The sequence below is a fragment of the Hemiscyllium ocellatum genome, chromosome 1 (assembly GCF_020745735.1).
Source record: "Hemiscyllium ocellatum isolate sHemOce1 chromosome 1, sHemOce1.pat.X.cur, whole genome shotgun sequence".
Lineage (NCBI taxonomy): Eukaryota > Metazoa > Chordata > Chondrichthyes > Orectolobiformes > Hemiscylliidae > Hemiscyllium > Hemiscyllium ocellatum.
The window spans coordinates 96,264,715-96,284,160 of NC_083401.1; the positions used below are offsets into that span (position 1 = coordinate 96,264,715).

Sequence of the window (19,446 nt, forward strand, 5' to 3'; positions counted from 1 at the left end):
CACTTTCCTTTTGATAGTCCTTTCAACATAATATGCCTACTGAAAACCTATGGTTTCCTTTTCATGTTCAACTCCAGTCTCTTTGCTTCTTTTTCTCTACATCTAAAATAATGAATATCATTCTGTGTAAAATAGCTCAAAACACTTCAACAATGTTACTCGCCTTATTTCACAATGTGAGTGGATTCTTTAAAATTATTCCAGATTCAGATATGCATATTTGCCAAAAACCTAACAATTTCTTCTTTTGGCCATACCCTAATATTTCATTGAAATCCATTCATTGTTATACTTTAATGGGTTGTTCACAAACAGGGATGAAAACATTAATTCCTCCTCCCACCTTCACCACAGATTCAACAACAAGTCACAAATGTTTAGTATGTAATGAACCAGGAGTGCTGACATGAAGAGCTCTTCTACCTGCTCCAGGTAGCACTCACCCTGCCCCACAGCATAGACAAGATCAAAATGACACATGCGCACTAAGATACACCCTGTCCGGGGAGCTCCCATTGGATAAGACGTCATTATCGGGCGCCCAAAGCTGTGGACGTCAACTTTAAGGGACCGGTTTGTTGCTTGTGGAAAGTTTCATGTTGTTGTGACCGCAGAGCCGGAGGGTTAACATGAGTGATGGGGCCAGCGCGGACACGGGCAGGGGGCCAGGGCTGGCTCTTGCCGACCGCAGCTGGGGAAAGGTGTGCACCAAAGTCAAGAAGGCGGTGGTGTTTATGGACGCGGCGTGTGCCGAGAGTTTACACTGGGCTGGCGGAGTGGACAGGCTGCTCCAAGCTGGAGCCCTCAACGTCAAAGAGTTCAGCAGCTTCGAAGCGGGGGCTTCGGGTCAGGTCAAAGCCGTATTCGTGGTGAGCACTTTGCTGAAGGGACGCACAGCCGACGTGATCCGCGACATTGTAACCCTCAGCTGCTTCCAGTATTGTGTGGTGATTACTGCGGTTAGCCACTCTGTCCATCTGTTTGCCAACAATATGATGGCCGATATGGAGCAGGAACTGGTCTTCGAAGAATTCGGGGACCTGCTGTCCCAGTGGATGGGTAACATGAATTACACCGGCGAAGTCATGCACCTGCCCATACTAATCGCGCCCATTGCTCCCCACCTTTGCATCACTACAGCCCATTCGGCTGTGTTTTCGTTTGTGCCTCAGGATCTGAAACTGATCAACAAAAACAGACCCGACAAGAAGAAGTTCGGGAGCCTGAACGACATCGACTTTCAGTCTTTGCCCTTTGAACTTCAGATTCAAATCCGATCATTGGTTTCAACTTTGAATTCTATGTTAGAACTTTTGCACCTCAAGGAAGACTGCTTTGCAGTTGGTCCCACCAGCAGAATAATTGCAGGGGAACTTGCCAATTGTCCACAAGCAAAACACAGAAGAAAAACTGCTCAACAAAAAGCATCTATCGTTTTTCTAGATCGTACTCTTGATCTCTCAGGTACGCTATCCATTTGTTTACCTAAGGTATGGGTGTGATATCTCTCATTTCAAGAAATCGTACAGTGTATTGTTTGCAACCTGGATTGAATACTTATGGTTATTTATTGCCAATAACTTTTTAGTTGTGAATTTCTTTGTCATTTATTCACAGAATGTGGGTATCACTGACCAGGCAGCATTTAGTACGCATCTCAAGGGGCAGTTGAGAGTCACCCACATTACTGTTGTCTGACAATTGCCAATGGTTTAATGGTCATCATTAGTCTTGAATTTGTCACATAACACTGTAGCTAAGGATAGTAATGTGACTGTAGTAATTATGTAGGAAATAATTAAACTTGGGTAAATTTGATAAAAGCATATTAATCAGTGGTCTAATTTTTCTTTCTTCCATCATTCAGTATTATTTTCCACATCTATTTAATGAGACTGTGTAAGGCTGTGTATTTTTCTGAATTAATCATGGTGAATGTAGGAATATTATTTGCTGCTGGGCACATACTTAATATTGTTATAACATAGCCAGATGCCCAAATATTTCTATGAATTGTAATCTTTAATTAGTGGTAATGATCCTTATGTCGTCTTTGTGAAAAGTGTGTTGTTGAGTTTTGGGAAGAAACAGTGCAGAAGTACAAGCTATGTTAGCTTTCATTTATGTAGTGCCTTTGATGTAATAAATTGCCCCATGCAATGTTTTTGCTAAGCTGTATGCATATGCAGCCATTTGGCAAACAGAAAGCTAGCATGGAGGACATTGCCTGGAGGATTTTGTATTGAACAAATTCAGAAATTGCTGCAAGGTTCAGCAGGTCTGGCAGCACTTGTGGCTTCTGGTCATGAACTTAAGGCACCATGCACAGCAACACATTTTCAAAGGAATCATTGGTTTGAAGAGGGTTCACAAGGGCATTGAAAAGCAAAACAAGAGACAAAGCCACAAAAGCAGATTATAGTTGATAGCCAATAGCTTCATTAAGAGGTATGTCTGAATCTCTTAAAGCAAACAGGGTATTGGGTAGTGTTGTGGAACAGGGGTTCAGGTACATTATTCTTTGGGATTTGCATCACATCGATGAGGTGGCTAAGAAGGCATTTAGCATGCTTGCCGTCATTGAGTATCAGAGTTGAGATGATATGTTGAGGTTGTACTCTGTTATAGGAAGGATATTGTTAAGCTGGAGGGAGCTCAGAAGAGATTTACCAGGATATTGCCAGGAATGATGGGTTTGGGTTATAAGGCGAGGCTGGATAGGCAAGGACATTTTTTTTCACTGATGCATAGGAGATTGAAGGGTAACCTTTATGGAGATTTATAAAATCCTGAGGGGCATAGATAAGGTGAATGGTAGGGGGCTTTTCCCTCGGGTGGAAGATTTCAAGACTAGGGGGCATATTTTTAAGGTGAGTGGACAAACTTTTTAAAAAAGACAAGGAGCAACTATTTTACAGAGAGAGTGGTTTGTTTGTGGAATGAACTTCCAGAGGAAGTGATAGATGTGGGTACAGATACAGTATTTAAGAGAAAGATAAGTAAATGAGTAAGAAATGTTTGGAGCTTCATGGGCCAAGTACAGACAGGTGGGACGAATTTAGTTTGGGATTGTGGTCGGCATGGGCTGGTCAGACTGAATGGTCTGTTTCCGTGCTGTATGCCTCAATAATTCTTAAAGATAAAAATGAAAATCGGACAGTTCAGCGTTGTAATTCTAGCTATCGGAAAGATTTTGTGAAACTTGAAAGGGTTCAGAAAAGATTGACAAAGATGTTGCCAGGGTTGGAGGATTTGAGCTACAAGAAGAGGCAGAACAGGCAGGGGCTGTTTTCCCTGGAGCGTCGGACGCTGAGGGGTGACTTTACAGAGGTTTAAAATATTATGAGGGGCATGGATAGGATAAATAGGTAAAGCCTTTTCCCTGGGGTCGGGGAATCCAGAACTGGAGGGCATAGGTTTAGGGTGAGAGGGGAAAGTTATAAAAGGGACCTAACGGGCAGCATTTCCACGCAGAGGGTGGTACGTGTATGGAATGAGCTGCCAGAGGATGTGGTGCCAGGGTATAATTGCGACATTTAAGAGGCATTTGGATGGGCATATGAATAGGACGGGTTTGGAGGGATATGGGCCAGGTGCTGGCAGGTGGGACTAGATTGGGTTGGGATATCTGGTCGGCATGGACAGGTTGGACCGAAGGGTCTGTTTCCATGCTGTACATCTCTGACTGTATGACCTAGGGGCGCAGGCATCTAAAGGCACAGCCACCAATAGTGGAGCAATTGCATTTGAGTGCAGAATTCAACGACTTTATAAATCTTTAAAGGATTGTGGGCCTGGGGTAGCTTACAGAGATAGGGAGAGACCAAACAGTAGATGAGATTTAAAATCAGATCAGAATTTAGAAACAAAGGCATTGCTTACCTGGAGCTGAAAATGTGTTGCTGGAAAAGCGCAGTAAGTCAGGCAGCATCCAAGAACCAGGAGATTCGACATTTCGGGCATAAGCCCTTCTTCAGGAATGAGGAAAGTGTGCCCAGCAGGCTAAGATAAAAGGTGGGGAGGGGCGATGGAGATGCGATAGGTGGAAGGAGGTTAAGGTGAGGGTGATAGGCCGGAGTGAGGTGGGGACGGAAAGGTCAGGAAGAAGATTGCAGGTTAGGAAGGTGGTGCTGAGTTCGAGGGATTTGACTGAGACAAGGTGGGGGGAGGGGAAATGAGGAAACTGGAGAAATCGGAGTTCATCCCTTGTGGTTGGAGGGTTCCTAGGCGGAAGATGAGGCGCTCTTCCTCCAACTGTCGTGTTGTAATGGTCAGGCGATGGAGGAGTCCAAGGACCTGCATGTCCTTGGTGGAGTGAGAAGGGGAGTTAAAGTGTTGAGCCACAGGGTGGTTGGGTTGGTTGGTCCGGGTGTCCCAGAGGTGTTCTCTGAAACGTTCCGCAAGTAGGCAGCCTGTCTCCCCAATATAGAGGAGGCCACATCGGGTGCAGTGGATGCAATAGATGATGTGTGTGGAGGTGCAGGTGAATTTGTGGCAGATATGGAAGAATCCCTTGGGGCCTTGGAGAGAAGTAAGGGAGGAGGTGTGGGCGCAAGTTTTGCATTTCTTGCGGTTGCAGGGGAAGATGCCGGGAGTGGAGGTTGGGTTGGTGGGGGGTGTGGACCTGACGGAGTCACGGACGGAGTGGTCTTTTCGGAACGTTGATAGGGGAGGGGAGGGAAATATATCCCTGGTGGTGGGGTCAGTTTGGAGGTGGCGGAAATGACGGCGGATGATGCGCTGTATATGGAGGTTGGTGGGGTGGTAGGTGAGAACCAGTGGGGTTCTGTCCTGGTGGCGGTTGGAGGGGCAGGGCTCAAGGGCGGAGGAGCGGGAAGTGGAGGAGATGCGGTGGAGGGCATCAGCGATCACGTCTGGGGGGAACCTGCGGTCCTTGAAGAAGGAGGCCATCTGGGCTGTGCGGTGTTGGAACTGGTCCTCCTGGGAGCAGATGCAGCGGAGACGAAGGAATTGGGAATGTGGGATGGCGTTTTTACAGGGGGCAGGGTGGGAGGAGGTGTAGTCTAGGTAGCTGTGGGAGTCAGTCGGTTTATAGTAAATGTCTGTGTTGATTCGGTCGTCCGAGATAGAAATGGAAAGGTCCAGGAAGGGGAGGGAGGAGTCTGAGACGGTCCAGGTGAATTTGAGGTCGGGGTGGAAGGTGTTGGTAAAGTGGATGAACTGTTCAACCTCCTCGTGGGAGCACGAGGCAGCGCCGATACAGTCATCGATGCAGCGGAGGAAAAGGTGGGGGGTGGTGCCAGTGTAGTTGCGGAAGATGGACTGTTCCACATATCCTACGAAGAGGCAGGCATAGCTGGGGCCCATGCGGGTGCCCATGGCAACTCCCTTGGTTTGGAGGAAGTGGGAGGATTGGAAAGAGAAGTTATTCAGGGTGAGGACCAGTTCAGTCAGTCGAAGGAGGGTGTCAGTGGAAGGGTACTGGTTGGTATGGCGGGAAAGGAAGAAGCAGAGGGCTTTGAGTCCTTCGTGATGGGGGATGGAGGTGTACAGGGACTGGATGTCCATACACATCCACACACTTCATCTATTGCATCCGCTGTACCCGATGTGGCCTCCTCTATATTGGGGAGACAGGCCGCCTACTTGCGGAACGTTTCAAAGAACACCTCTGGGACCAACCAACCCAACCACCCCATGGCTCAACACTTTAACTCTCCCTCCCACTCCACCAAGGACATGCAGTCCTTGGACTCCTCCATCGCCAGACGATAACAACACGACGGTTGGAGGAAGAGCGCCTCATCTTCCGCCTAGGAAACCTCCAACCACAAGGGATGAACTTCGATTTCTCCAGTTTCCTCATTTCCCCTCCCCCCACCTTGTCTCAGTCAAATCCCTCGAACTCAGCACCACCTTCCTAACCTGCAATCTTCTTCCTGATCTCTCCGCCCCCACCCCACTCCGGCCTATCACCCTCACCTTGACCTCCTTCCACCTATCGCATCTCCAACGCCCCTCCCCCAAGTCCCTCCTCCCTACCTTTTATCTTAGCCTACTGGACACACTTTCCTCATTCCTGAAGAAGGACTTATGCCCGAAATGTCGAATCTCCTGGTTCTTGGATGCTGCCTGACTTACTGCGCTTTTCCAGCAACACATTTTCAGCTCTGATCTCCAGCATCTGCAGTCCTCACTTTCTCCTCATTGCTTAACTGGAAGCTATTACAGATCGGTGAGCACAAGCATGGTGAATAATTAAGACATGGTGTAAATAAGGATGCAGGCAGCAAAATCTAGATAGGGTAGAATTTGGGAGATCACCAGGAATGTGTTGAAAAATCAAGTCTGGGGGAAACAAAGGCATGGAGGATGCTTTGGTAGCAGATAAGCTGTGACAGGCTGAAGTTCTACAAGGATGCCAAAGAGGTAATGGGTGGTTTCAGTGATGTTGCAGATGGGCATTGAACCTTTATTCAAGCCAGCTATGGCTTTGAACTTGCAAGCAATCTAGATCCAGTTGTAGAACGTGTACAGCATGTAGGATGCTATTTGATCCACTATGTCTGTGATGGTTCTGTTCAATGGCAACTCAGCTATCCATACCTCTCGCTCTTGCTCTCTCTCTTTCTCCAGATGTCTCATACAGTTGTCACTAGAGAGGGATAAACCAGATGTGATGGAGTAGAATTTGTGGAAGTTTCAAGATCTGAGAAAGGAGATGTTGGGCTAAAGCTTGCAGCCATTACAGCCCATGAGAAAGTCATAGCTGGATTTTCGGATGAGGTGGGATGGGGGGGAAGCAAGAAGATTCCTTTATTATGATGAAGTAAATCTGAACAGTTTTGTATTTGCTGTCCTCCCCTGCTGAGTGATGATGAAGCAGTATTTGAGGAGCATGGTCTGATCAACTGTGTCAAAGGTTGAAGATGGTCAGTAAGAATGAAGGATGTCTTTGTCTCAGGCATAGGGTGTCACTTATAACTTGGAACAGTTTTAATATTGAGCAGGGGTCGAAACCTAGTTGGGAGAATTCAGCTGTGGAGATCTGTGAAAGATGGACCTCCATTTTGGAGGTGACAAAACGTTCAAGGGCATTTGAAGGAATGTTAGATATGAGTCTGTAGTTTGTATGGGTAGTGGATTAAGTATGAGGGGAGACAGATGCTAGTTTGGGGTAAAGCAAGGGCTTCAGAGGAAGATCAGTCAGGTGGCTGGGAGAAGGGAAGCAGTAGAACAGCTAGGATATTTAGTTAAGAGTAATCAACGATAACCATTTCTCATGAAATTTCAAATGCTATCCTTCTGGTTTCAGAACTGTGTCGACTGTATGAGCATTTGAATGAGGAGCAGAAGTGGGCTATTTGGATCCTCAAACCTGCTCTGCTATAAGTAAGATCATGGCTGATCAGTTTGTGTTTTGAATTTCACATTCACATCTAATTCCTTGCCCAACAAAAATATATCTACCTCAGCAGTAAAATATTCAGTGACTCTGCCTTCTGAGGCAGAGCTCCAAAATGGCATGACACTTGGGGGGGAAAAAGTCTCCTCATCTTTGTTCTACAGATATGCCACCTAATTTTTCAACAGCGCCTTTTGGTTCTGCTCTCATTTACATTTTAATTAATTAAATTACATTTTAATCAAATTACCCCTCAATCTTCTGAATGCCTTTGGGGAAAAAAAACTTAATCTGTCCAGCCTTTCATTGGATATTATTTAAAAGGATGATATGGCAAACATTGAAGGAGCGTTCATTCCTTTCTGTGCAAAAGTGAAACAGGAAGGGTGACCAAACCATGGCTTACAAGGGAAATTACCCTTAATATTGAATGCATGGAAGTGGCATACAAGTTGGTTTAGGGAAAAAAAAACAACCGACCTGGAAGAGGGTGTTGATGGATGGTTGTTTATCAGAATGGAGGCTTCTGACCAGCAATGTTCTGCAGGGATCAGTGCTGAGTCCTCTATTGTTTGTCATTTTGATAAATGATTTGGATGAGAATTTAGGAAGCATAGTTAGTAAGTTTGTGGATGACTAGTAAAATGAAGAAGGTTATATAAGATTACAAAGGGATCTTGTTCAATTGGGCCAGTGGGCTGAGGAATGGCAGATGAAGTTTAATTTAGGTAAATGTGAGGTGTTACGTTTTGCAGGACATACAGGGTCAGGACTTGGACAGTTCATGGGAGGGCCCTCGGTGGTGGTGTGGAACAGAGAGACTGAGGGGTTCAGATAGATAGCTCAATGAAAGTTGCATCATGGGTAGACGGTGTAAAGAAGGCATTTTACATACTTGCCTTCATTGCTCAGACATTGAGTATTGGAGTTGGGACGTCAAGCTACAGTTATACAGTATGTTGGTGAGGCCACTTGTGCAGGGATGTGAGCCAAACACACATTGTGATAAACTGCTCCACTCCTCCATCACTTGTTACATTTCCTTACTCTTCCATGACACCTTCCCTTTTTACCTTCTACCTTCTCACTGTCCAAGGTCCCAAATGCACCTTCCAGATGAAGTAACATTTTATTTAAACTTATGAAATCTAAACTACTGTGGCATGATGGCTCAATGGTTAGCACTGCTCCCTCACAGCGCCAGGGACCCAAGTTCAATTCCAGCTTTGGATGACTGTCTATGTGGAGTTTGCATGTCCTCTCCGTGTCTGTGTGGGTTTCCTCCGCGTGCTCCGGTTTCCTCCCACAGTCCTAAAATGTGCAGGTCGGGTGAATTGGCCATGCTAAATTGCCCATAGTGTTAGATACATTAGTCAGACGGAAATGGGTCTGGGTGAGTTACTCTTCAGAGGGCCGGTGTGGACTTGTTGGGCTGAAGGGCCTGTTTCCACACTGTAGGGAATCTAATCTACTGTCTTCACTGCTGACAACGTGGTTTCCTTATGCATTGGTGAGTCCAAAAGCAGACTGGCTGACCCTTTGATGGTACTTCTCCACTCTGTCCTTGGGAATGACCCTGACTTTTTGGTTGTTTGCCATTTTATTAAACCACCTTGCTCTCATGCTATCATTAATAATCCCTTTGTCTAGATGTAGGTTTGCTCGCTGAGCTGAAAGGTTCATTTTCAGACGTTTCGTCACCATATTAGGTAACCTTTTCAGGGAGCCTCTGGACAAAGCACTGCAGATGATTCCTGTTTTCTCTTTATATGTTTGGGTTTCTTTGGGTTGTTGATGTCATTTCCTGTTCTTTTTCTCAATAGGTGGTAAATCAGGTCCCAGTCAATGAGTTTGTTGATAGAGTTTTGGTTGGAATGGAATGCTTCTGGGAATTCTTATGCGTGTCTCTGTTTGGCTTGTCCTACGATGGATTCCAATGAGCCACCACACATTGCACACAGAGGAACTAAGCAGAGCAAAGGAATATCACCTATACAGTATATTCAAAAGGAATGGGTACCCAGTGAACAGTCTGCAGATTTCTTAGCAACAAACCCAATAAGCAGACAAAACACATCTAGAAACCCTCACTACTCTCTCCTACATCAAAGACATCTCGGAAATGACTGCCAAACTACTCAGACCCCTTGGCATCGTGGTAGCCCACAAACCCACCAACACACTAAAACAGCAGATAATGAACTTGAAAGACCCTATACAGACAACAACTGTCATTTACAAAATACCATGCAAGGAACTGTGACAAACACTACATTGGACAAACAGGCAGAAAACTAGCCACCAGGATACATGAACATCAACTAGCCCCAAAAAGATATGATCCACTTTTCACTAGTATTCTTACTTACGGATGAGGAAGGACATCACTTCAACTGGGACAACACATCCATCCTAGGACAAGCCAAACGGAGACACACACGAGAAGTCCTAGAAGCATGGCATTCCAACCAGAACTCTATCAACAAACACATTGACTTGGACCCGATTTATCACCCCCTGAGGAGAAAACAGGAAATGGCATCAACAACCCAAAGAAACCCAAACATATAAATAGAAAGCAGGAATCATCAACAGTGCTTCGTCTGGAGGCTCACTGAAAATATTACCTAGTATGGTGGTGAAACGTCTGAAAATGAACCTACCAGCTCAGCGAGCAAGCCTGCATCCAGAACCTCTACCTGAGCTACAAATCTTCTCAAAGCGCACTAATCCCTTTGTCTTTTCACCGGGCCTCCCTACTATCTGCTCCCTTCACTCTTCCTCTGACCTGTCTGAAGTGTCTTTTTTAAAAAAAAACAATTTTCTAACCTTCATTCTGCTCTGAAGAAGAGGTGTACTGAATTAAAAATATTTATTCTATTGTGAAACTTGAAAGCGTTCAGAAAAGATTTACAAGGATGTTGCCAGGGTTGGAGGATTTGAGATACAGACAGAGGCTGAACAGGCTGGGGCTGTTTTCCCTGGAGTGCCGGAGGCTGAGGGGTGACCTTATGGAGGTTTACAAAATTATGAGGGGCATGGATAGAGTAAATAGGCAAAATCTTTTCCCCTGGGGTCGGGGAGTCCAGAACTAGAGAGCACAGGTTTAAGGTGAGAGGGGAAAGATATAAAAGAGACCTAAGGGGCAACTTTTTCACACACAGGGTGGTACGTGTATGGAATGAGTTGCCAAAGGAAGTGGTGGAGGCTGGTACAATTGCAACATTTCAGAGGCATTTGGATGGGTATATGAATAGGAAGGGTTTGGAGGGATATGGGCCAGGCGCTGGCAGGTGAGACTAGATTGGGTTGGGATATCTGGATGGCCTGGACAGGTTGGACCGAAGGGTCTGTTTCCATGCTGTACATCTCTGACTCTATGACTCTCCATGTTGCCACCTCCAGCATTTTGTGCTTGTTTTAGATTTCCAGCATCTACAGTATTTTGCTTTTAAACTTGTCCTTTTTTTTGGTTTCTATACTCAATTAACACTATAAACGTCTAGGTTTTTACTTGATCTGTGATATTTTGGAGTAAGGAATGCACTTAGGTAATGTAGTAATATCTGAAATCCTCAGTTTAGTAAAGCTGCTTCACAACGCTTTTCTTGGCAGTTCTTAATTCTCAAGCTTGAGTTTATGCTCGAATGTATATTAGCTTGTTTTAAGTCTTGCTATTAAGTATCTGTCCTAGATTAGTCAAAGTAACTGACATGCCTATTTGAGAATAGGTGGCATTTTCTGATCTTAGATTGGATGAACACTACTTCTTATTTTATGTTGTTAAGAACAAAGGACTAAAATTATGTAGTTATTTCATTTTGTTGATTGTGTTATCTTATGGAAAACTTGTCCAGCGCACCTAGAATAAACAGATTCCAATGTATTTACTTTGAAATGGTATTAATAGACACATTTTGTAGAAGTCAAAGTTTTGTTGCTCAAAATAAGTTTAATAGTTACAAATGCTTTTATCTACTTTTTAGGTTAAACTTTTTAAGGCAACTGTCTTTCTGTGTTACATTACAGCTAATCTACGCACTGCCCACCCCCAATGTTCTTGGGTAACCATGGGGCCATGAAGCTGTTTGAATTTTTCTGTAGTCTTTCCAATATCTTGAGCCATTAGTTGCAACCTTGTGGCTATCTGGCTGATAATGTCATGAAACTCAGAACAGCAATCAAATCTTGATTGTTCCTCGTCTGTACTAATCAACTACTCACTCACTTGCTGAACCATTTGATATAATGTAAATTGTTTGCTTGTTAATTCTTTGTGTTGTAATCTTCCCAATTAATAATTGGGTTGGTGGAGCTTCTAACTGCATCTAGAATGTCACAAAGCATTTTTAAGGCACTTTTGAGATTCTAGTGATTTGCTCTAATGAATTATCTTACTGTAAGTGATTTCTGCAATTGTTGACAGGGAATGGATACTTAATAAAAATCAAAAATTTGTCCTAATACTTTCCTCCTTGTCTCTGTGGGAAACAGAATTAAGTTTTATAAAGACAACTAAACAATCTTATTCTTCTACAGGTTCTGTTGCTCATCACGGTGACTGTTTAGTTGAGAAAATACTTGGCCTTCTGCCTAAATTTCCAGGGCTCAGCAGTGATGTGAAAGTGAATATGATGGATCTTACATCTGTCCAAAATAATGAACATACCCAGAATATGATTGCTCCAGGATGCTTAGCTCAATCCAAGTAAGACTTTTTTTTTTAAAAACACATACTGGAGTTCTATGCTGCAGAAATATTTTGAATAGTTCTATGTCAGTGTCAAAACATTGCATCTTACCATTTGAATGTGTTCTAGTTCTCAATGATGATACCATTGTATCAAATGTAAACCAAATACATGAGCTAACCTAAAACTAATAAAGAGAATGTAACTTGTGAATCATGTGATGGACCAATAGCACAGTTTATGATTTGTGGTATAAATGAGAGTATACATAAAGAAAATTGGACTAGCATTGTTAATTTGAGTGGTAATGGGGGATAGTCCCAGTTCATAAAAGTCTTCAGCATAGAAAAAGATGCTTCCCACCCATCAAATCTGTATTTGTCAAAAAAAAAACACCTGACTATTCTAATCCAGTCTTCTAGCACTTGGCCCCTAGCCTTGTATGCTTAGGCTTTGGAGGTGTACATCTAAATGCTTAGAGTCATAGAGATGTACAGCACAGAAACATACCTTTCTGTCCAACCTGTCCATGCCGACCAGATATCTTGAATTACTCGAGTCATATTTGCCAACACTTGGCTCATTTCCCTCTCAAACCCTTCCAGTTCATATACCCATCCAGATGCCTTTTAAATGTTGTCATTGTACTCGCCTCCACCACTTCCTCCATAAAGTTAATAAATAGGAGAGGATGGCTTCTTAAATATTTCTGCCTCTACCATCCTGACAGGCAGTGAGTTCCAGATTCCCATCAACTTCTGAGTGAAAATGTTTACCCCTCAGATGTCTGAATTTCCAGCCCCTTACCTTAAATCTATGCCCCGGTCATTGATCTGTTCTCTCAGGGGAATAGTTTCTTCCTGCCTATGCTCCTCCTAATTAGAATATACCTTCATCATTTCCCCCCTCGGTTGTCTTTACTTGAGGAAAACATACCCAATCTGCACAATCCTACTTCATAACTAAAACTCACCAACTCAGGCAATATCTTGGTAAGTCTTGTCTGCATCCTTCTTATAATGTTGATTCCAGAACTGCACACAAGACTTTAGTTGTTGCCGAACCAACTTTTTCATACAATTCCAGCAAAATCTCTTCGCTCTTAGACAGTTTGCCTCTACTAATAAGGGCAAGTATGCCATATGCCACCTTAACCACTTTATCTATGTGTCTGGCTATCTATAGGGAACAGTGAACATGCATGTCAAGGTCCTGCTGATCGTCAGTCCTACCGTTACTTATTTATATATTCACTTACCTTGTTTGAGCTGCCCAAGTGCATCAACTCTTACTTATCTGGATTGAATTCCATTTTCCATTGATCAGCCTGTCAATCTCCTCCGATAAACTAATGCTATCCTCCTCACTATTTATCATCCCATCAATTTTTGTATCATGTACAAACTTACTGATTAATCTTTCTAATTCAAGTCTAAATCCTTTGTGTATACAAACAGCAAGGGCACCAACCCTGATCCATGTGGGGACCTAACTCGACACAGGCTTCCAGTCACAAAAACATGCCTCAAATATCCCCCTATGCTTTCTGCCAATTGACACATGCTGGGTCAAACTTGCCAAATTTCCTTGGATTCCAAGAGCTTTTATCTCCACAATTAGTCTCTCACATGGGCCTTTATCAAAGCCTTGCTGAACTCCAAGTAGTTTATGTCGAATGCATTGCCCTTATTGACATGCCTACTTACCTCTTTGAAAAGTTCAATCAAGTTGTTCAGAGATGATCTCTCTTTAGTAAAACAATGCTGACTGTTCTTGATTAATCCCCACTTCTCCAAGTTCTTTAAAATTGCTTTGAACAGTTTGCCCATAATTGGCATTAGACTGGTCTGTAGTTTATCTTTTACTTCTTGAATAATGGTACCACATTGGTTGTCCTCCAGTCCTCTGGCACCTGTTCTGTGATCAGGGAACAAGTGAAAGGTATTTCCAGTCTTGCTTCACTCGATAGCTCAACAGTTGAATTTGTTCTTATTGGCTGATGGAGTCAGATTTTTTTTTATTTTCCAGTTGAGGGATTTCCTTCCTGAATCATTGGGTAAGTTGCACAAGTGGCTTTGGTATGAGACTGGCAAATGATTGATGATTAGTGGAATCAACAGAATAAATCTATTGTCAGAGATTTGAACCTAAATAGAGTCAGAAAGTCCTAGAGATGCACAGCATGGAAAAAGACCCTTCAGTCCAACTCGTACATGCCGACCAGATATCCAAAGTTAATTGAGTCCTGCTTGCCAGCACTTGATCCATATTCCTCTAAACCCTTTCTATTCATATACCCATCTAGATGCCTTTTAAATGTTGTAATTGTACCAGCCTCCATTACTTCCTCTGACACCTCATTTCAGACCTGCACCACCGTTTGAATGAAAAAGTTGCCCCTTAGATCCCTTCTTAAATCTTTCCCCTCTTACCATAAACCTATGCCCTCCAGTTCTGGACTCCCCAGCCCAGGGACAGGACTTTGTCTATTTACCCTATCCATGCCCTTCACACAATACACACAATACAGAACAACCTCTGTTATCCAAATAGCAATTATCCAAATTTTGGATTATCTGAACAAGATCTCAAGGTCCCATAAAAATGTTACATCAAAGAGGTGTTACCAACACTGGTGATACTGACACCACCTCCAGTCGCCATTAATGAAGCTATTGACAGTTTTACAACTGTTCGTGGAGTGATAGATACATAAGAATAATACCTGAAAATGTGTTGCTGGTTAAAGCACAGCAGGTTAGGCAGCATCCAAGGAACAGGAAATTCGACGTTTCGGGCATAAGCCCTTCATCATTCCTGATGAAGGGCTTATGCCCGAAACGTCGAATTTCCTGTTCCTTGGATGCTGCCTAACCTGCTGTGCTTTAACCAGCAACACATTTTCAGCTGTGATCTCCAGCATCTGCAGACATCATTTTTTACATAACAATAATACTAATAGTATTCACCTTGGTTGCTGTTGTTATGAGCAATTGTTGGTGGGTAACAGTCGCCAGGACTAAGGTGCTTTATTCACAAGGCAACAGTTGCCATAACTAAAGCTGCTGATGCCCACTCGGGTGCACACATGCCCTCTCATCCGCACTCCATCCGCAAGCCATCCAACTGCCTGATGGTAGGACATGGGCCGTCAGCGTCATCACACATAGCATTGTGGCTACGTGGCACTCTTTGATTACCTTTTGATCCTTGCACAATTTAAGAAGGCCTTGTATGTGAATCCTGCTTCGTGCCTGCTTTTGTTTTGTTTCCTGACATTAATTATCTTGATCTGTGTGCAACATGGACCTCTCTCTTCTCAACCTTTCTCTGTCCTTTATCTCTACTTTTGCATCACAATCAGTTATCCGAAAAAAAAACTCCCTGCCTGTCTCATTCAGATTAGATTAGATTAGACTTACAGTGTGGAAACAGGCCCTTCGGCCCAACAAGTCCACACCGACCCGCCGAAGCGCAACCCACCCATACCCCTACACTTACCCCCTACCTAACACTACGGGCAATTTAGCTTGGCCAATTCACCTGACCCGCACATCTTTGTGACTGTGGGAGGAAACCGGAGCACCCGGAGGAAACCCACGCAGACACGGGGAGAACGTGCAAACTCCACACAGTCAGTCGCCTGAGTCGGGAATTGAACCCGGGTCTACAGGCGCTGTGAGGCAGCAGTGCTAACCACTGTGCCACCGTGCTTATTCTGTATTCCAAAAGTGGTTGAACCAATTTGCCCTGTATAACCACAACGTGAGCTCTCAACTCCTATACTCAATGCTCTGACCAATAAAGGAAAGAATACTATATGCCTCCTTCAACCTATCTATCTGTGACTCCACTTTCAAGGAGCTATGAACCTGCACTCCATGGTCTCTTTGTTCAGCAAAACTCCCTAGGACCTGACCATTAAGTGTGTAAGCCCTGCCCTGATTTGCCTTTCCAAAGTGCAGCACCTTACCTTTACCTAAATTAAACTCCACCTGCCACTCCTCAGTCCATTGGCCCATCTGATCAACATCCCATTGTACTCTGAGGTAACTTTCGTTGTCCACTACTTTGAGCCAGTTCTGTATCCAAATGGCTAGTTCTTCCTGTATTCCATGCGATCTGACCCTGCTAACTAGTGTACCACGAGGAACCTTGTCGAACGTCTTACTAACGACCGTATAGATCATGTCAACTGCTCTGCCCTCATCAATGCTTTTTGTTACTTCCTCAAAAAAAAACTCAATCAAGTTTGTGCATGGGAAATCATGTCTCACTAAGCCATGTTGACTATCCCTAATCAGTCCTTGCCTTTCCAAATACATGTACATCCTGTCCCTCAGGATTCCCTACAACAACACGCTCACCATTGATGTCTGGCTTTTCCTTACTACCTTTCTTGAACAGTGGCCCCACATTAGCTAATCTCCTGTCTTCCGACACCTCTCCTGTGACTATCAATGATCCAAATATCTCAGCAAGAGGCCCAGCAGAGCATAGCTTTCCACAGAGTTCTAGGGCACACCTGATCAGGCACTGGGGATTTATCCACCTTTTATGCGTTTCAAGACATCCACCACCACCTCCTCTGTAATATGGACATTTTTCAAGATGTCACCATCTATTTCTCCACATTTTATATCTTCCATGCCCCCCACAATAAATACTGATGCAAAATACTCGTTTAACATCTTCTGCGGTTCCACACATTGGCGGCCTTGCTGATCTTTGAGGGAGGCTATTCTTTCTCTAATTCCACTTTGTCCATAATGATTATATCAAATCCCTTTGGATTCTCCTTAACCCTGTATCTCATGTCCCCTTTTCATCCTCTTGAATTCCCTCTTAAGTATGCACCTACTGCCTTTATGCTCTAATGATTCACTCGATCTATACTGTCTGTTCCTGACATGTGCTTCCTTTTTCTTGACCACAACCTCCATTTCTCTAGTTATGCACGTTCCCTACACCTATCAGCCTTGCCTTTCAACCTAACAGGAACATACTATCTTTGGACTCTTGTTATCTCATTTTTGAAGGCTTTGATTTTTTTTTTCTGCATTCGTGGAGGAACCGGAGTTGTTCATATGTTGCGCTGAGGCGGTTAGCTTACGGTCGAGAAACAGGCGAGAAACGCTGAAACAAGCCAGGAGATGGGAATCCTGCGCTAACCGCCTCAGCGCAACATATGAACAACTCCGGTTCCTCCACGAATGCAGAAAAAATCAAATCCTTCCACAATGTGTCAAGTACAGACCTCCAGTAAATAACCCACAAGCCAGGGAAACAGCCAAGAAGAACGGATTCAGGATGGTCCAGGTAATGATCACAGACGCTCACAACCGACTGCACAGATACAAGCAAGAAATTGCGCGCCAAAAATCGTTAATTTCAAAAACCACTAATCAGGAATGGACCCGGACCATAGAACAGGCTATCACTATAGGACAGAACAGGACAACACTCCGCAAAAAAACAGCACTAAGAGAAAAAATGGACAAACTAACATACAAAAAGGAGGACACTACAACACACAACTGGGTTAAAAACCTCTCCCACAGACAACTCACAGACATGGAAAGAACTATACTGGCCAAGGGACTCAAATACAACCACAGGGATGCCACCACAGCAGACTTCCTAGCAGCACTAGAAAGCACACTCAGGAACAATGGACTGACAGAAGAGACACAACAAACAGTGAGACAAACGGTAGTACCCATGATGATAAGAAAACGACAAACACATAACCTCAACACCAAGGAGAGGGAAGCACTGAAAAATGACAAAAACATAATCATACTACCGGCAGATAAAGGCAGAATGACGGTCATCCTAGATAAATCAAACTACATCAGTAAAGCACAACAACTACTCGCAGACACCAACACCTACCAAATGAAGGATTCCGACCCCACACCACAACTCACCAATAGAATAAACAACACACTAAGGAATCTACAAAAAAGCGGACAGATAACCAAAGCGGGCTTATGCTCGAAACGTCGAATTCTCTATTCCTGAGATGCTGCCTGGCCTGCTGTGCTTTGACCAGCAACACATTTGCAGCTGTGATCTCCAGCATCTGCAGACCTCATTTTTTACTCGAAGATAACCAAAGCGGACCAGCAAAGAATGAAACCTGAAAGCAACAACACCCCCAGATTCTATGGACTACCCAAAGTACACAAACCAGACATCCCACTCAGACCCATAGTATCACTACCAGGGACACCAGCATACAAACTGGCCAAAGAACTACAACAAAAACTGAAACACCTAGTCAGCGGATCCAAACACTCCATACAATCAACACAGGAATTCTTGGACGTCATCAGGAATACACACATAGACGAAGAAGAAACCATTGTATCATTTGACGTGACGGCACTGTTCACTTCAATTGACAAAACCCTAGCCAGAGAAACAATAGCCAACCTACTGGACATACATAACAGAACACAGGAGGCCGAACCTATCAACAAGGATGGCATACTTAAACTCCTGGACCTGTGCCTCACCACACACTTTACATTCAACAATCAGATATACGAACAAATCAACGGAACACCCATGGGATCACCAATCTCGGGACTCATAGCAGAGGCAGTTATGGAAAGGTTAGAACATACAGCCATACCACAAATCCAACCCAAACTCTGGATCAGATATGTTGATGACACCTTTGTAATCATCAAAAACACAGATATAGAAAAAACACACCGAATCATCAACGCCACACTCTCAGGAATCCGATTCACACGAGAAGAGGAAAAGGATAGCCAACTCCCATTTCTAGACGTGTTAGTAGAGAGAACACCCAACGGAGAATTCACCACAAGGGTACACAGGAAACCAACACACACAGACCAAGTCTTAAACTATGAAAGTAACCACCCCAACACACACAAACGAAGCTGCATCAGGACACTATTCAAAAGGGCCACAACACACTGCAGTACACCAGAACTGCGAAAAGAGGAAGAGGAACATCTATACAAGGTATTCGCCAAAAACGGATACCCACGCAACTTTATCACCAGATGCCTAAGAGATAGACCGAGGAACGAGGACATGCCACAACCAAAAGGACTAGCCACTCTACCATACGTCAGGAGCGTCTCAGAACTGACAGCCAGACTACTGCGACCCTTGGGACTCATAACAGCACACAAGCCAACATCCACGCTCAGACAACAACTCACTAGAACAAAGGACCCAATACCCAGCATGAGCCAAACTAACGTAGTTTACAAAATACCATGCAAGGACTGCACAAAACACTATATAGGACAAACATGAAGACAGCTAACAATCCGCATCCATGAACATCAGCTAGCCACAAAACGACACGACCAGCTATCTCTAGTAGCCATACACTCAGACAAC

At 44.0% G+C, this 19,446-nt stretch overlaps 1 protein-coding gene across 1 annotated transcript in view; it reads left to right on the top strand.

The window, feature by feature from the left end:
- Positions 1-572: 572 nt before the first annotated feature.
- scfd2 (sec1 family domain containing 2) overlaps positions 573-19,446 on the top strand; it is a 320,194-nt gene continuing 301,320 nt past the window's right edge. Inside the window, exons 1-2 of the mRNA XM_060830813.1 lie at positions 573-1,464; positions 11,906-12,074. Of these exons, the coding sequence (XP_060686796.1) occupies positions 630-1,464; positions 11,906-12,074 (1,004 nt within the window). The 5' untranslated portion in view covers positions 573-629. The remainder of the gene's footprint in view (positions 1,465-11,905; positions 12,075-19,446) is intronic.